The sequence below is a fragment of the Anser anser genome, assembly GCF_964211835.1.
Source record: "Anser anser genome assembly, chromosome: 3".
In the NCBI taxonomy this organism is placed as follows: domain Eukaryota; kingdom Metazoa; phylum Chordata; class Aves; order Anseriformes; family Anatidae; genus Anser; species Anser anser.
The window spans coordinates 59,261,481-59,280,113 of NC_139722.1; the positions used below are offsets into that span (position 1 = coordinate 59,261,481).

Below are 18,633 nucleotides of genomic sequence, written 5' to 3' on the forward strand. Positions count from 1 at the left end.
AGAAAAAACATGCTGTAAGTATTCATATACTAAACAGTTTTTCTTAGAAAATGAATCTACATTTCCCTTCTCTCTTTTTCAGCTTTGTGTCCTTAATTTTAGCAAGTCTATCCATGTCAGTTACTGTGGTAACCTGTACTGCTGGCACCGAGTTTGCTACTGCAAGCTGAACTTATTCATATGAGATTCTTGTCACGCCAGTGATCACAGTGAATGTCCTGTGCTAACTTTGTAGTACAGTCACAGTAATAGCACTGAGGGATTCTTCTGTTCTTCAGGAGCCTGCAGCTTTCTCAGCTACTTGCTTCTGTGATGAATATCTAGATCCCTTGGCAAATTATCTATTTCTCTGCTTACCTGCCTGTTAAACTCTTGTTCTGTGAGCAAGTTTACTTCCCAGTACACCAGAAGGCTAAATATCTGTATCCCATACCATGTAAATTGCTATCATCTAAGAGTCCTGCTTGACAGTTATCTAGCTATCTAGGTAACTATCAAAAGATAGTTAGTTACCTGCCTGATGGATTAGTAAAAATCATTGCACTAGATTCCACCAGGACCCCTGCCCCTGAGCAATTCCAGTTTTAGTAAAGTGGTCTGAACATGCCCTGCATAGGACTTGCATAGAAAGAACTTTTTAGAGGGCACTTAAAATTGTTAACTTTGTCTGCAGAGTTGTCCTTGATCCTGTTGGATTTATTTCATTTCACTTCACTGCCTGATTTATCAGTCATAAGTAAAATGTGTTCAAAAAGAAAACAGTGTTATAAACGTTTTAAGTATAATTTTTAGTGTTTTTAGTGTAATTGCTAAACCCTTGTTGAATAAAGATAGATGCCTAGCCTTATAATTGATAAATTACCTTTGAACAGTGGAAGTTCATTGTTGTGTAAAAACTCTGCTTGTCAGTACTGTATTGTGGGTGTTGTTTTTTTGTTGTTGTTGCATGCTTTTTGTTTTGTTGTTGTTTGTTTGTTTTTCAGAGCAAACCTGCAATTTTCTCCTTGTTTCTCTTTTCAGTCCTGTGACTGCAGCCCCGTTGGAGCCCTAAGTTCTCAGTGTGACTTAAATACAGGCTGTTGCTTCTGCCGCCCGGAATTCTCAGGGGATAAATGCACTGAGTGCAGGTTGGGTTACTGGAATTATCCGCAATGTATTGCTTGTCAGTGTGTCCAGTCAGGGACTGATCCACAGACCTGTGAGACAGAGTTGGGGAAGTGCTCATGCGTTGATCATACTGGCCAATGCAGCTGCAAGGTAGGACATTGAAGGTTGTAAGCTGATCTTATTGATGCTGAGAAATTCACTCCAAAATTCCTTGGCATTTGTACTTGGCTACAATGCCTGCAAACAAAGCTAGTTGTTTGTCATAGTGCATTTGCTAATTGTTGTGGGAGGAGTTTAACATAAAGACTTAAGTGCTCATCAGTTGCTTTTTCACACACTGACACTTGCTAGGATAGCATCCTCTTAGGCTCTCCACTGCCTTTATATTGCTTCCTGGTCTTACAGAACTGTTGCCAATTTAAAACATTCAATACAATTCTTGTTCAGACATTTGGCAAATTAAATGCAAACACATCAGTAATAACAATATTCCACAGAGCTAGTTCTTTATAGTACATTGTCTTAGAGGGAGTCAACACTGATCACTAAAATGAGTAGAATTCACTGCAATAGTATCTGTTCTTCTGAGTAGACTGCATACAATTCGAGATCACTAAAGTGGTGACTTCAGTAAGACTTTTGAAATCATCATCCACGCCCTTCTTATTTGGAATTGTTCTTAGAAGAACCGTACACTTATGTGGGTTGAAAGTTGTCTGGATTACTGGGCTTAAACGGTGGTTTGAATCCACTTGGTAACCGCCAAGCAGAGTACCCTAGGGCCAATGTCTTCATCATTGACCCAGGTGATGGGACAGGATTCACCATCAGCAGATTTGAGGATATTGCTGATTTGAAGGAAGTAGACATTGACATACTGAACAGTAGAACTGCAATCCGTAGAGGTAGTTGTAGAGAGCGATATGGTCTCCCCTGAGCTTCCTTTTCTCTAGGGTAAACAACCCCAGTTTCCTCAGCCACTCTCCATAAGACTTGTGTTCCAGGCCCTTCACCTGTTTTGTTGCCCTTCTCTGGACACGTCTTTTTTGTAGTGAGGGGCCCAGAACTGAACACAGTATTCGAGGTACAGCCTCACCAGAGCCAAGCAAACTGCTTACTGAGCTGATTGGGGAAGAGATTGGCCAGCAGATGAAAGCAAGTCTTTATCCTTCTCTACTCAGAGCTGATAAGACTGCAATTGGAAATGGCAGTTTTAAGTTTTGACACAAGAATGCTGAGAAGGGCTAAAATGAAACTTAAAGCAGATGATCTCTAAATATATATTGAGGGAGCTGGACTCTTCTTGTCTGCAAATAAATAAATAGATAAAAGAAGCTGAGGAAAAATGCAATAGCAGCCTACAGCAACTTTAAAGTGTTGCTGCAAACATGATGGATTTAAGTCCTTTTTTATAGCAGCAAAAGTATGACAGCTGCATATGGCAGCTTGGGAATTATGGATTGGATATTGGGGAAAAAATCGCTAGGAGGGTCATGCAGCATTGAAACAGATTATCCAGACAGGTTGTAAAATTCCCATTCTTGGAGGTTTTCAAATATTTGCTAGTGGTTAGCCTGATCTAGCATTGATCCTCCTCAGGGAGGAGGTTTTTAAAAATGACCTTAAGAGATTCCTTTTGTGATTTTAATTTGTTCTTCTTCAGGGATTGCCCTGGCACAAAGAGCTAGTAAAATGGAAAGATGAATTTTAATGATGTAATTGCCAGGTAATTCTTTTGTTAATTGCACACCAGTCACTTCATTCTGAGTTCAAAGCATAGGCTCAACTGTAGAACCAATTAGGTTGGAAGGGACCTATGGAGATCATCAAGGTCAGACCCTTGTTTGAAAGAGACTGCTGAGGCATTATTTCCAAGGATGGAGATTCTACAACCTCTGTGCAAACTGCTTGACCACCCTCCCATTTCTCTGGTGTATTTGAACAGAACATACCGTGTTCTGTTTCCCAAATCCCAATTCATTTGATGATTGGACCATAAGAAGTCTGAAGTGAGTGAATTGTTGGCAAAGGCAGTCTGAGAAAAAGTTTTCTCAGACTAATGAGCAGTGCTATCTGTCCTATGTCATCCACTGAAAGGGAAAAAGAAGTGTCTCAATTATTTCAGCTTCTCCTTGTATGTGACGTGCTCCAGCCCCCCTAACCATCTTGGTGGCCCTTTTCTGGGTTAGGTCCAGTTTGTCAGTGTCTTTCTTGTAGGTCTTGCAAGCACTAAATAGAAATAATGGAGTTTTATGTCATTTTTAAATAGAAATGTTTCATTTTTGATTCTTTTAAGGCAGAATATAGCTCAATGTCTCTGTGAATACAAATTAATAATATATATTTAGCTGATGTTTAATGATGAGAAATCGCAATTGATATGAAACAATGCAAAGCAAATAAAAGTCACAATTTATGACAGAAAAATGAGCAAATACTACTGTATTAACTCAACAGATTTTTGTTTGGTTGCCCTTTTTTTTTTTTTTTCTCAGAGATTAAATCTAGGGTTGGTTAACATTTTGACTAACTTTTCTGAAAGAGTTATATATTGAAGATGCAAAATCTTTATAAAAGGATAATCATTGCTACTTAAACCTGCTGTTATAGCTGGAAAAAATGTGCTTTCAAAGGCTTGGGAGCTCCTTTTGTCAGTCCTGACAAAAAGCATCAAAATCTAAGCTAAATACAGTGTAAGCGTATTTGCTCATCATTACATGTGGAGAAGAGGGTTAAAAATGGTAAATCCTCAGGGACAGTGTTGGTTTCCTTTATAAGTTTGGAAAGCTGATTTTGTTGTTTAGATTGGCTTCCTGGTATTACTGTCAAGAGAAAAAGAAAAAAAAAAAAAAAGACAACCAGTGCTTTTATATTGGTAATTTTTTTTGAAATAACGTGTTCTTGGTATGAAAACAATTTTAAAGTGCCATGAATAAATTAACATGTATCTAGCCCTATCTGGTATAGCTTTTTATTTGGACTAATTGAAAAATGAAAATAAAAGCACTGACATTACAACAGTGAAACATTTCAGCCTTGTTAATACAGTTCAATGATGTGGAAAACAATCAGATGGAGAGGGGAAAGCTTTTCTCCACAATATTTCCATTAAAGTATGTTTCTCAGCAAGAACATTTAGTACTGTACTTTAAATATTTTAATTTGTCGAAACTAATTCCTATTAAACAAAAGGTTTGATTAACCCTGGCAGTTTCAGAAAGACATATTTTTTTCTTATCACATAAATCAGTTATTGAGCTTGCCATATCCAAAGTGCCATTTGATGTTTCCATGCTTGCAATAGTCATTAAGGAGCCAGCATCCATTGCTCAGAGTTACTCAGTGGAAACAAATGCAAATGTCTCTGTTATATTAATTTATATGTTTGCATACACATGTGACAGAAAGCTGGAAAGCTCCTTGAATATTTCCTTACACTTATGATTTAATTTTGCACCATTATTAATACTGTTCAATTTTATTTTTCTTATTATTGCATCTAAATAAGGCTTGTTCCTCATTCCCTTTCCCCCTCCCATTTTTTATTTTTTTTAATGTTCTTTCTATTCCAGGTTAACGTGGAAGGTGTCCAGTGTGACAGGTGCAAGTCTGGCACATTTGGTCTCTCTGCCAGAAACCCACTTGGCTGCAGCAGTTGCTATTGCTTTGGCCTGACTACACAGTGCAGTGAGGCAAGGGGGCTGATCCGTGTGTGGGTGAGTAGGGAACTGCTGAGCCATGTAATGCGATAATGTTGCTTCCTGCTGGCATCTTTTAGTCAGGCACTGAGAGGTAGCTAGAAAATGGCCAAACATTTAAGCAGTCATTTTCCTCTTTGTACTTTGAGAAGTGGAGAGAGTAGTATGTTCCATTAGGCAAACCGGGTCAAAGCATTAAAAGTAATTAAGTTGATGAGAAAACTAGTGATAGGGTAGCAGATGTCAAGCCAAAGTAAAGCTATTAAACCTAGGAAAGGGCAAGTTAGTTGTTTGTAGAAATTACGCATTCTAGTGCATTGTAACATAATCCCTGGTATATGATACACAGTTTACCCAGGTGTATTCAAGGGTCATAGGTACTTGTCCAGCATAGATTTTCCATAGTTCAACTAAGCAATTTATTTTCATTGCTTTTTTAAAAATTACTATTATTTTTAAAAAAACTTACTGAATATGCTGCTATATTTAAATCTGGGAGCAGGAGGGTGTAGACCATCAGAGCAAACAAAGAGCTCTCAACCCTTGTGTGGAAAAGGGCCTTGAGACCTATGCCAGACTGTCAAGTAAGACAGACTGAATGTCTCCATTTACCTATACAGTAAGCACAAAACACACATTGAGACCACTGCTCTTCATTGCTGCTGTGCCAGCTCCTAGTTGCGTTCAAACAAAAAAATTACTTGTTCAGTCCTTGCATATAGTCTGTCATATCTACATGTCAACTGTAGAGGGAATGTCTGCCTAGCGCATATCAGCCAATACCCTGACTTGTTTCATGCACAAGCATCAATTGGATAACAATACCTTAGGGTGAATATCAAGGAGCAATCTCTTGCTAAAGGGTTCATATCTCTCGGTTGAAAGGCACCCATTCTTCTCATCATCGTTCAAGCCAATAGCACATCTTTCCTTTCCCACTGGATGAAGCAATATATAATGATCTGGCCCAGTTTTTCTCACTGTTTAAGTTTTGCCAATCATATGCTGGTAGGATGGAGAGGAAAGGCTGTAAAAGGCTATTAAGTTATAAAATTTAGTCAAGTTTCATGACAGCAACAGTTCTAGAAAATTGTGCTTTGGTCTTTGTGGCAGCACAGTGCAAAAAGATAATTTAAACCTCCTGATTATTTTGTGTGTCTCAGGTTCTCAGTATTTACTCTCATATTTATGCTCACATCTAAATGAGTATATGTACACATCTGGTTTTTGGAACTCTGATCTATTTCAGAAACGATTCAAAATTGTAAATTGGGTGCCAGTGGATTCTTCCACCTGCTAGTGGTTATTTCAAATGCTCTCAGGTGTCTCAAATGCCATTAGACATATTTAGACAAGTGAATGTTGTGCTATATGACATTAAGGGAAAGGCTTTCCTGAAATTCAAATTTGTTGACCACTTTCTTGATGTCTAAAATACAGTCATGGTAGGAACTCAGGAAACCTCACTTAGGGATGGCAGTTGCTGGGAATGCTTCAATGCCTGGTCAGTCCATAGATGCTGATGTAAATGGAAATACCAAAATGCTTAAAGTACAGCTCAGAGCTTGGGTGATTCCTGACTACCTGATCCCTATCTCATGAACAGTCTGTTGATGGGATGACTATTAGGGATAAGATTCTGAATTAGTTTTCTTCCCTTTCCTCGCTCTTTAGGAGACAGCACTTTTGATACCATCCCTTTCTGTGATACTTTTATCTGCACAGAATTACTAAGACACTTATTACAGTTTTTGATCAAAATTAATGATTTCTGTATCATGCTATTGTGACTCAACAAGTCAAAAAAAACCTTACAAGTATCTACATAGCATCCTTATGTTTTTTATTAGATCTGAATTTAGTTGCATAAACCCTGAGCCCTCACTGTCTGCATTAATCATAGAACACTTAGCTTGATTATTGCATAAAAGTACAAAGGGATCAGATGCTGTGTTCTGCAAAACCTAGTGATGTATATTAAGTGTTGGTGAGAAGTATGCTTCATTGTAATGTATGTTTCTCACACTCTGAACAAAGGAGGCCCAAGACTGAAATAGCACTATGAAAATCCCATTAATAAAATTAATTGGATCAGTCACTAATAAAACTATTTCAAACAGTGCTAGTACATTCTTTGTCAACATGAGGACAGGATGCAAAAGGCTTGAGGGAGAAGTCATTATTAACACCCTTTCTCCATTTCTGAAGGAGTAATAAGACTGGTTTTTGACAAATGGCTCATGATGTGAAATGACATTCCTTAGCAATATTTTTTTAAGAGTTAAAATTTAAAGACTAACAGTGATATTCTTTCATGGGGAAAAACAGTCTTGATTTTCTTCTTGATTCTTTTGAACATGCATAGGTGACCTTGAAGCCAGAGCAAATGATTCTGCCACTGGTGGATGAAAACCTTCAGCACAGCACTCTTTCAGGGATTGCATTCCAGCCTCCTGAAATAGTAGCAAATATAGAGCAGGTGATGCAAGTTCTCCATTCAGAACCTGTTTACTGGAGACTTCCAGAGCAGTTTGAAGGACGAAAGGTAAACATTAGATTCCACTGAATACTGACATGGTTTTACATATTATTGTATTATATATTTGTGTTTCACAATACCTTTTTTCCCTTCCACTGGGCACAGTAGAAAGTACCTGTCTCCATTACCATGGAAATCTGTAAGTCTGTAACAAACGCTATTTTAAAATAGGTATTCACATGTACTATTTTCTACAGGATAGATTTTCTCATAAAAACCTTAATTAAAAAAATAAGCTTCATTAACTAATATAACTCTCTTGTAACTTTTTGTTTCTTTCCATTTTAAGATAAAATGCCAGATCTTTGTAAGTCACGGAGGAGAAAATGACTGAAATAAACCTTCTTTTGAAGGTTGTTATTATTATGCACCTCTGTATTTGTTTTATTTTGTACTTTTTATACTTCTTGGTTTGGCTTAGGAGTGCTTAGATATTCCTTTTTTTCTAAACACAAACTTTTGGGAGCACTAAGACAGACAAAAAGAAATAGCTAACACTTGGTTTTTTTGTTGTTGTTTAGTACAATGTGTGGTACAATGACAAATTGATGATGGGTATTTTTGAACACAGCCCTTATTCCCAGATAGTTCCCCAAGCACGTACTGCTATTTTATGCTACACATGCATTCATCAGATTGTGTACAGGTGCAGAGTGTATCTATCTTCTACGCATACCCAGGAATTTATTTTTAGCTAACTGGAAATGAGATTTCTTTTTGTACTTTGTGTTTTGCTTTGTTAGCTGACTGCTTATGGAGGGAAACTGAAATATGCAATCTACTTTGAAGCACGAGAAGAAACAGGTTTTACCACTTATTACCCCCAAGTGATCATCAAAGGTGGCCCTCCCACCCATACAAGAATTATTGTCCGGCATATGGCAGCCCCTCTGATTGGGCAGCTGACAAGGCATGAGATAGAGATGACAGAGGTAATGCTTCTATCTATCTGTTTTTTTTCCATAACATAGGCAATTGTTTCTTTTTAATACTGTTAATAATTATGGAATTATCTGTGTTTGTATCTGTCTTTCAGCATGAATGGGAATATTATGGTGATGACCAAAGAGGAAGAAACACTGTGCCCTGGGAATATTATCATGATAACCCAGCAGTCAATAGGACGGTGTCCCAGGCAGATTTCACCTGGAAACATTATGGAGATGACTCAAGAACAAATAGAGCTGTATCCCGGGAAGACTTCCTGAATGTGTTGTATGATGTTCATTACATTCTTATTAAGGCTACTCATGGCAATATCATGAGGCAGAGCAGGTAACTGTTTCATGCAATGGTCTGAAATAGTGCAGTAGACACAGATAAAGTGATAGAGCTTCCCAACAGAATTTTTATTCAAAACTTAAGCAGTTACTAGATGAACAGGAGTTAGCGTTCAGCGTAGCAGAAGATGGTGGAGAGGGGGATTTTATCTGATAGAAAATAAAAATCATAATAGGCAAATGAAAACTTCATTTTCAGGATCCTTGAAGAGAAAACGCATGTAGGTAGACATCTTGAAACAATTCCAAAGTATTGTTATAAATATTCACTTTTTGAAAAGATGCTGTAATTAAATGTAAATGTTAGCATATGAAGGTTTTTTTTTTTCTTGCAAGTTGGAACTGAAATAAATAGTCAAAGAGGAACAGAGTGTGCCTTTAATGAAATGGTACTTAATCAAATATATTAGGAGCAGATAAACTCAGTATTTTCTTCTCAGTTTAATCATTAGTAAGTCAGATGATGAAATAAAGAGAATGCTTACTAAATTTGAAGTGAACGTGAAATTAGGAAGCAATATAAACATCAGATAGCAATATAAGAGGCATAATACAAAAATCTGGCTGCAGTCTAAAGGTTAACTGTAAGTGTTTATACTTTGAAAGGAGTAGTCAATTGAACAAAATATGTGAACAAGGAACAACTGCTAAATTACCTGTTCTTCAAAGAAGGTCTGTTGTTTGCAGCGTATTGCCAGATGTACATGATTCTGTAATAATATGTTATTGAGAAATGCAAATATTCTACCTGGATGTATAAACAGGAACATTCTGCAAAGTGCAAAGAATTAATCTTTTAATTACAGCCACCACTAAAAAAGTCTAAGCATCCGGCTTTGAAAAAATGATTAAAGCATTTAGAGGAGAACAGTGAACATCATCAGAGGTCAGAAAATGTGACCTGTGAGAGAAGATGTAAAGAACCACATTTATTCAGAAATTAGAATCTGCCTTAAGATGTATAAAATGTTGTCACAAAGAGAAAGAAAAGAATCAGTTCTCTGTTGCCATGGTGGGTGAGTTAAAAAAAGAAATGAGCTTGAACTTCATCTGGAAAGATTTACATTAGACATGAAAGAAAACTTTCTGGGGGTAAAGAAGTTCTGGAATAGGTTGTATAAACTATTCCTAAAAGTTTTTGATAATAAAATCACAATGGCCTTTGCAAGAAAATAATAATAATAATAATAGCAAGGACACAGGAATAACTGGAGATAAACTCCAAAGGTCTACAGAGGTCCTTTTTATAATTCTATCATGAAAGTGATAGGCTAAAATCATTTCTATATTTCTACGTTACAAGCATGTCTGTAATAACATGCACTTTGACGTTTATGAGAGTGAATAGTAGGGGCATGTATAACGCAGCTTTGTATGACAACAAACATAAAGAAGTGTATATATATCCAACTTGCACTGGGTCGATACTAAGTATTAACAACAGATGCCATAAATGTTTTGCATTGATCTCATTTATTTTTGGCATAGTCCTTTTAGGATATTGTATTACAAGTACAAGGAATTCTTATGGAAAGAGGTATGTAAGTAACTCCAATGTGACATGGAAAATTCGAGAAGCATTATCCATGTTTTGGGTCTGTTTCTGCACACCCTTCCCTTTGTGTACTACAGATCCTAATTCAGCTGTGGAAGAAGAAGCTGAACGCTATCCCGGCTCAAGCACTGTAATCAAAGTTACTAAAATGAAATTCCATTTTCATAATTTTGTTCTGAGATGTATATAATCATCGTATCATGTCTGATCTACACCTGCATTGTTATACGCCACCAGTTTATCAAGCCTACCTAGTAATGAGGCATTTAACGGAACAGAATGACTTCTGTTTTAGAGCAGGTCTGCAGGGTGTCACTTAGAGAACTAAAATGTATTTTTACAGCATCACATTTCACAATGTAACATTTTATATGACAGCAGAACTTAGTGAAGAGTTCAGCTGTTCTCTCTGACAACTCTCCATCTGAAGTCATAACCTCACATACAATAATATGTTTGATTTTGGAGGTGGTTATGTTACAACAGATTTTTATGATTTCTGTCTAGTTACATAGGTAATACTCATCACATGGCATCTGAGACTATAAGTAGAAAATATGCATCTCTAGTGCATTATTGTTTTTTTCAAGTTAGTACCTTGAATTATTTAAAAGGAAGTTTTGCTTAAGACCACAAAGTAAATTCCCCAAAATGTTCATAAAGGTTAGTGGGATATTAGCTTGAATAAGAATTGCAGGCTTTTATTAAAAATAGGCTGAGACTCTCTAAAGACAATATTTAAGCATGTGCTCAACTTTAAACATATGTTTGAATTAAATGACTTACAATAAAACATTTGTTTAAATAGTGTGTGTTATGCAGGTTTATAAACTGCTAAAATTTCTCTTTCTACCTGACTGTATGTAGTGGAAAAGTATAAGGCAAGGAAAACTGGGATGGCATTAAGAAAATACCATATATTAAGTCCTTTTAATTTTTTAAGTGTGTTGATAATGTCTTAATTTCAATTTCAGAGTTTAAAAGATGCAGATAAATGACAAGCTATAGGAAAAGCATTTAAAAGTAGAGCAGTGGCAGGTGACAGAAAAATAAAAATAGCCTAGTTCTGGTGTTAGTTATATAGCTTAGCAGCAATGCTAATGTTTTGGGCTTTTTTTTCTTTCTTCAAAGCTGCAGCATTACTAGTGATTTAGAGATTTCTGCTCAGAATCCAAAGCCAAACATTTTTGTCCTATAGTGTTCATTTTGTTGCCCTCATTTTCACATTCACCACTCTAAGTTGAAACATTTCTTTTATTAGATTTTGTTTTGCTTTGCAGGCAACTGGGCTGTGATAATAAATTAGTTTCAATTGGAAGTATGCTTTCAATTTGACTGTGAATTATTTCAATATCCCTGACACTGATCAGATAGCAGTTGCTAGACTGCTTCCTATTAGACATGTTCCAAGAATCAGCCAAGCCTGACCTTCCTTAAGTAACATTTTCACACAAACAACATGTAGCTTTGTGGTCCCAGAGTATATTATTATGTAAATTCAGCTTCTGACAGTAAATAGTTTTTCTGCAGCACACAGACTATTGTCTGAGCCTTGAAGGTGATGTGGAGGCACGTTTCATTTTGTTTCTCTATTAAATGTACAGAGATTTCAATGTATGCTTGCATTGACACATCAGATCTAAATGTTTTTGCCCTCTTTATTTTCAGTTTTCTGTTTTGATCTGGTTTTGTTTATTTGTGTGTTTTTTTTTTTCAATTTCCCTGCTCCACTGAACCCCTTTCTTCAAGTGGTAAGAAGAGAGCACAGGGTTAACGTTACTAGATGACTGGGGGGTTTTGCTTTGACACAGGGTATTAAAAGGTATAGTTCTGCTCACCTACATTCAATCACAAAACTCCCCAGCAGTGAGCTTTTGCTTTTCCTACAGTCATCCTGACATCGGTGCCTATGGGCTGATGTGCAGAACAGTGCCACGGTAGCTCAGTAATCAAGTTTGGGGAGTAAATGAGCAGGCTATGAGCATGAACAGAAGATGAGCATTTCTGTGACTTTCTGGGCATTAACCCTATGCACAGACACTTGATGAAAAGATTGTAGCAGCATTATGTATGATTATTCAGCTAGCTATTCACATATTCTTCCACATTTTCTCTTAGGTTGGCATTTTATTTGAAGCTTTAAAATTTTACACTATTCTAACCTCCTTATTTATCAAAAACTTGTAGGGGTTTCAGATCACAATATTCATTTAAACAAATTAACAAACCCCAAAATAAAGAAGTAAGCTAAAAGAACAACACTGGGGTCAATTAGGATTAAGTGTATTTCATTAAAGCCCTGTATGTCAGGTCAGCATGCATGCTGGAAAGACAGGGAGTGGCTGGGGGGCAATGATATCGTTATCAAAGCAAATAAATATTTCAAAGGTTAGTGTTGGATGCTCTGCCATGAAATATAACCATTTCTGATAATGCTGGATGCCTTTGTGGTAGGATTTTTTGTTTGCTTTAAATTGTTTATATATCTAGATGATCCTAAGAAAAAATGGATATCTGGCTACAGCTCTTCCTGCAAAGAAAGACAAACGAAATCCGCATTTTGAAGACTGCTCTAGAGCTTGCTAGACTGGTTTAGTTGCAGGGGATAGATTTTTTAAATAGTTTCCTCATTAAAAGATCATGTAGTGAACAATTTTATTGCTGTACCTCTGAGTATCATGAATTGGAACTGCATTTAGTATGCAACTTCGGTTTCTTAATGAGTCCCTCTGAATGAAGAATCAGATTTGAGCTGTTGTTAATAGTTTCACTGAAAAGAGATTTAAAAAAAAAAAAAGTAGAATCAATTAGAAAAGTTATTTAATTGATTGTCTGGAAATGGACAGTGAGGCTGGAGGTGCTGATAGCTTTGCTATTTCCTTAGGAAGAGCAAAAATAGTGTTTTATCTCCTGTAGATGAAGAAGTCTACAGACAGCTAAATAAGTCCATGTTCCACCATGCTAGCTGACTATGAACTAACTGGTTTTGAGTTAGTGCTTCATTACTCTTATTAGAGATATTTACTCCTCCACTCTTTCTGTTTTTTTTTTTGTTTTTTTTTTTTTTTTCAGGATTTCTGAGATCTCAATGGAAGTTGCTGAAGGTGGCACTGTGTCTGGAATGACTCCTCAGGCTTACTTGATCGAGCAATGTGTCTGCCCACAGGGTTATTCTGGTTTGTCTTGTGAGGTACAGTAGTAAACTTCCAGTAAAAGTCTTTATGCTTTTTGTTTTCCATTGATTAGTAAGATGTGATAAGCAATTAGAGAATATATGCACCATTTTATCATGACCATGATTCACAGCGTCTGTAGAGAAAAACAAAACATAAGAAGCTTTTATGTCCAATAATAATAAATTCTATAAATTATTGATTCCTGTAAGTAAACTACAAATTAACATTGGTAATAATGAATAATTAAAGGTTACATACTACTTATTTATAAAAATTTAATGATCTGTCAATTGAATGAAATTCAGAAAACAAAGTATAACTATAAACTTGGAAACAAAAAAATATATAAATAAAAGATTGTTATTAAAATTGTGGAATCAAGCAATAAAAACATACCCATGCAGAATTTTGAAATTCCCTTTTATAAAGGTTTCCAGATTTTTCAGTTTGCCTTGCCTGTTATTTCAATTCCCATGTAAAGTTTTTTTAAGGCTTTATGATTGATTGAAATATTTTATTTTGAAAAATAAAAAAACAGCATTTCAATTTGATTTCTTAATTTTTGCACTATAATGAATAACTCAAATAGCAAAAGAAATAAATAAAAAGAAAAGCGATTGCAAAACAAAAACCTGAAATAGTGCATTCTGAGCAGCTGGTCAAAAAGGTCATAATTTAGAACCTGTAAATTCATCATATTTATCTTTCTCCTTGAAAGTGTTACAGTCACATTCCTTTGTGTGCCAACACTAATAAGATTAAAAGATGCCCACTTTGTTCTTATTTTGCATGCTGCTTAAGTGCCCAAAACAGCAAATACCTTAAGACTGGAGATGAGATCCATGCTGTCACATCTGCACTTCATGAAATAAGCTTCATGGAAAATGTTTTCAAAGCTTTAGCCAATATCTACTGCTCATGTTCAAACTTTCAGTTTTCTGAAAGCTTGTGATTTGTCCAAGTGTATTTATGAAAATACATAGGACCGCTGTGACCTGGCAGATACCCTTTCACTTTACTCCCCTCAAATATTATTCTTCCAGTGCTTTTATGAGGTTCCCATAACAAGATCTTGCTCAGTCCATACACATTCTTTTAAGAAGGAGCAAAAATTCTGGAACGTGGTCCAAGTAGTGCGTTTTGCTTTATTCTTAGAAGTAGTCAAACCACTGTCCCCTAAAAGAAAATAAAATAGAACTGATACTAATAAAAACTTTTGTCCTGAACAGTTGAAGTTTGGTAAATATCTAAGTCATTGAACACCAGGAAAAAATTGGTGGTCAACTGAGTGAACTTGGTGCTTCTTGTACATGTGCTATATTTATTTTTTACTTATCTAAATATTTTCATGCTGAAAATTACATTTCAGAAATTCCCAAGTTTTATAGAAAATCATTTGGCTTGTGTGCTTTGTAAAATGTCTTATAATAGGTACCATAGAAAGAGTTTAAGATGTGTAAACCTCTGACTGCAGAATAGAAGTTAATTAATGTTTATGACTGTGTGTGCTCCTGATGATGGGCCTTGCAGTTGCTGTGTGTGCAAAACAGCATGTTTACGTTATTTAAGCAGTACCAGAAATTCCAAATGCTTTTGTTGCTAGGTGGAGGTAGCAGGGAGCAACACCTTGAGTATTCTCAGTCAAAATCCCTCAGCCATCCTGACTGAACAGGATCTTGTAAAGGGTTCCCCAGAACCAGCAACAGCAGAAAATTTGGAGTAAGGAAATCAAGGGAAAATGCACTGTTACATTTCAGATGTTGTGCAGAACTGTTTTATGCAGCAAATGAGGCAACAGGAACAGTGAGTTCATAGGAAATGTGTGAAAGGAAATTAATGAAGGCATTTTCTCTGCATGCTTTTTGGGTAAGAGCATATACCTGAATGTATGTAAATATACATATATGAGAAAATAATGCTTCAGCAGTTGCTCAGAAGTACAGTTGTTTGGTTTAAATTACTGTAACAAACTACATTTTCCAAGGAAAATATATGATAATGTAATTAGAACTTTATTTTAATTCACACCAGGGGCTAGAATAAATGTCTCAGTTGCAACCTTCGTACTTCGTGCTTAATTGTGTAATCTTCACATGCTCATATCTTAGTTTATTTTTAGTGTGCTTAGTGAAGGTTGTGGTGTGTTCTGTGAAGGTTTATCTAATTTCAACAGGAGAAAAAAATACCTGATATCCAGACATCTTTAAGCAAATGCTAACATAAATAGATAACGTATCTATTTCATGGTTTGTCCTGTAATGTCTGTAATTTCATTGTAAGGACATTTATATCCTTTTTCTTTTAATCTGGAAGCAGGCTGATAAAACAGTGGTAAGAGTTTCCCTGATGGCTACTTCTGAAACACCTCCAAACTATTAATGAAAAACAGTCTATTACTTCATCTTTTGTCTATGTCCTGTTTCATCTCAGAAATGCTTAGATCAAAATAGGTGACACGAATGTCAATTGCATATCTGAAAAAAAAAATTAGATTTGTTTGAGGATGTACCATATATTTATACCCTGATCCTTAAGTCACTCAGAACTTGTCAATCTGTGCTACGTACCATTTTATATTTGGACAACAGCTCCTTTGGGAATGGAGAGGGGAGAAAAAATAAGAAATTATAGTAAGAAACAAAATTACTTTCATATATGAGATTATTTATCTAAATTGGAATTCTTCACAAACCATGGAAAAGCAGATAGACAGTTTTTATGTTTCAGGGATCTTAATGTAGTCTAAGTCAAAATAAAGGGAAAAAGCAGAAGTAAGTTAGATTACTTTCCATATGATTCTAAAGAAAATAATTGTGTTTATGCTCTTTCCATAACTTACTCCTGGATGTTTTGGCAGTGATTATAAAACTGTCAGAGAGGTATTGTATGAATAGAATCTAGCATGTCAGGCAGTGCTTGACTGGAGAATCCAGCTTTTGATAATAAAAAGTTACTTACTCCAGGTTCTTTTTTGTTTATTTTGCATCCCTTTTACTGCTTTGTGAAAAGGTGTACTGCTCACACTGTCCAAAAAGCACAAAATTAGGTCAAGAGTAGGAAATGACCGCATTCACAGGCTCCTAGCACCACTAGGTGGTGGGGTTTATATATGGGATAAGTGACTTGTCTGTCTTATCCCTAATGGTCTTATCCCTAATGGTCTGAACTATCAAAATGGTCCTGTTTCTATTTTTATGCTGCTGTAGCTGTGTGCTTTCTGGGAAACATGTAGACACTTTGATACATTTCCATAATAAGCCTGAAATAAAGATCAAGTGCTGGATTTTGCATGTGTCAACTTTGCTAGTAATTTTGGGGTTGCTTTTAGAATTTTACTGCCAAATTTGGGTAGGGGGCACTCAGTGATAGATAAATATGATTTGGAGCTAATAGTCTCTAGACATGGAAAACCTTTAATATTTTGAATTCTCTACTTTTATAGACTTTACATTATATAGCTATAAATAATGCAGCCATGCAGCCATTTTTTTGATTATTGTTGTTCGGCTTTTGCTTGTTATCCATCAGGCAGTATGTAGGCAGATATTAGCTTGTCAAACCTGAAAAACTCACCAAGGGTGAAGAAAACAGAATCATCGTGCTTGCTCTCCACAGTCCATGCAAAAAAATTATGTTGAAAACAAACCTTATTCTTAAGAAATGAAAGGAAGGATGTTTGATGCACAGTGAGAACAGTAAGGTGTTCGGCATTTGAATGAAAGGTCTCAAGCTGTAATATGAAAAGCCTGGTACCAATGGAGTGCTCCAGGGATTTTTCAGCAATGTTTCCAATTAGGGCTGGCTCTTTTTATCTGTAAAGTGCTGTATATTGTTTGTAACACAGCTGGAAGCCTGTCAGGTTCTTTTCACAACTTGTAAAAACTGGTGATTGGAAAGATGAGCTTGCAATGCTTCCTATACCCAGTCCACTCTGTAATGATCTGTTTTCTTCTGCATCTTTTTTATTGTAGTCATGCTCTCCAGGATTTTATAGGCTTCCAACCTCACATGCAGGAAGGACACCTGGTCAGTCCTTAGGTGCCTGTGTTGTGTGTCAATGTCATGGACACAGTACTATGTGTGACCCTGAAACATCAGTTTGTCAGGTATTACATTTCTGAATTTGTGCACTAGGTTAAACTTAATGTAAAATTCATAAGCTGTGTAGCTGGACCAAATTAAAATAAAGGATGTTATTTTAATCCAATTTTACATAAATTGCTCTAAAAGTTACTGGACCAAAAGAAGCAAACTGTCTACCCTTAAAGTTTTCCATTCTGATTTTCTGGGGTTAAGATTATGCGGTAATTTTTTGCCTCTGAATTACTATTTGTATAAAAAGAAAAATTAAAACCTGCAAACTAAAGGTACATGTGTCTTGCAATAAACATAATGCTGCTCTTAAGGGCAGGAATACACTTGACCTGATACAGTAAGACTGAATTTTAATCAATTATTTCCGCTGCTTTGGTGTCTGGAACAGAGAAGAGAAGAAGGGATGAATGGGTTAAAAAATTCCTTAGGATTCATCTTGCTAGCTACAGGCCTTCATTCTTTCACTGTGTAAGCCCATATGTAACACAGCATGCCTTTGATAGATGCTTAAAGCAAGCAGTCCCACTGCGAATCGTATCAGGGAGAAAAAAATTATGAATCTCAATTCATTTGAATCCCTGAGGTTGGGAACAAAATGTTGTCTGCTTTCTTGTAATTATCAAATACAGCTTTCATTCTGGCTCCTTTCTCTGCAGGATTGTCAGCACAATACTGCTGGTCCCCACTGTGAGAGATGTGCGTTGGGATTTTACGGCATTGTCCGAGGCTCTCTGGAGGACTGTCAGCCTTGTGCTTGTCCCCTGTCCATTTCCAGCAACAAGTAAGCAAGAAAACTCACAACAAAGAGTTTACCTTTCCAGCAAACAACAATTTAATTTTGGGCTTACTGTGTCCTCTTTCAGATGGCTACAGGAGGACTGTATCACACAGAGCCATACTAAAAAGTTTTGTATCTACTTCTGCTAATTGATCTTCCTTTAAAAGTCAGAAATTGCTCCCTTGCTAATTTGTGATGAATAAATTAATAAGTGGTAGAAAATGCAATACTCAACAGATAATGAATATGTGTTATAAAGGTATTCTCACAAATGAAGCTAGAGAAGAACTCAAATACAATATGGCCACAAGGGAGCTGTAAAAAGTCTTATGCTCATATATTATGTTGGTATAAATGTATTACAGTGCCTTTCTTGCTCCACTGTGGAATTTATTGATTCCTTAT

The 18,633-nt window shown here is 36.1% G+C and overlaps 1 protein-coding gene across 4 annotated transcripts in view; it reads left to right on the forward strand.

Annotated features, from left to right (window-relative positions):
• LAMA2 (laminin subunit alpha 2) overlaps window positions 1–18,633 on the forward strand; it is a 379,619-nt gene that overhangs the window by 252,220 nt on the left and 108,766 nt on the right. For all 4 annotated transcript variants that reach the window (XM_083831898.1, XM_083831897.1, XM_083831896.1 and 1 more), the window contains exons 23-30: window positions 1,021–1,257; window positions 4,680–4,823; window positions 7,171–7,350; window positions 8,088–8,276; window positions 8,381–8,619; window positions 13,252–13,369; window positions 17,327–17,461; window positions 18,107–18,231. In XM_083831898.1, the coding sequence (XP_083688024.1) occupies window positions 1,021–1,257; window positions 4,680–4,823; window positions 7,171–7,350; window positions 8,088–8,276; window positions 8,381–8,619; window positions 13,252–13,369; window positions 17,327–17,461; window positions 18,107–18,231 (1,367 nt within the window). The remainder of the gene's footprint in view (window positions 1–1,020; window positions 1,258–4,679; window positions 4,824–7,170; window positions 7,351–8,087; window positions 8,277–8,380; window positions 8,620–13,251; window positions 13,370–17,326; window positions 17,462–18,106; window positions 18,232–18,633) is intronic.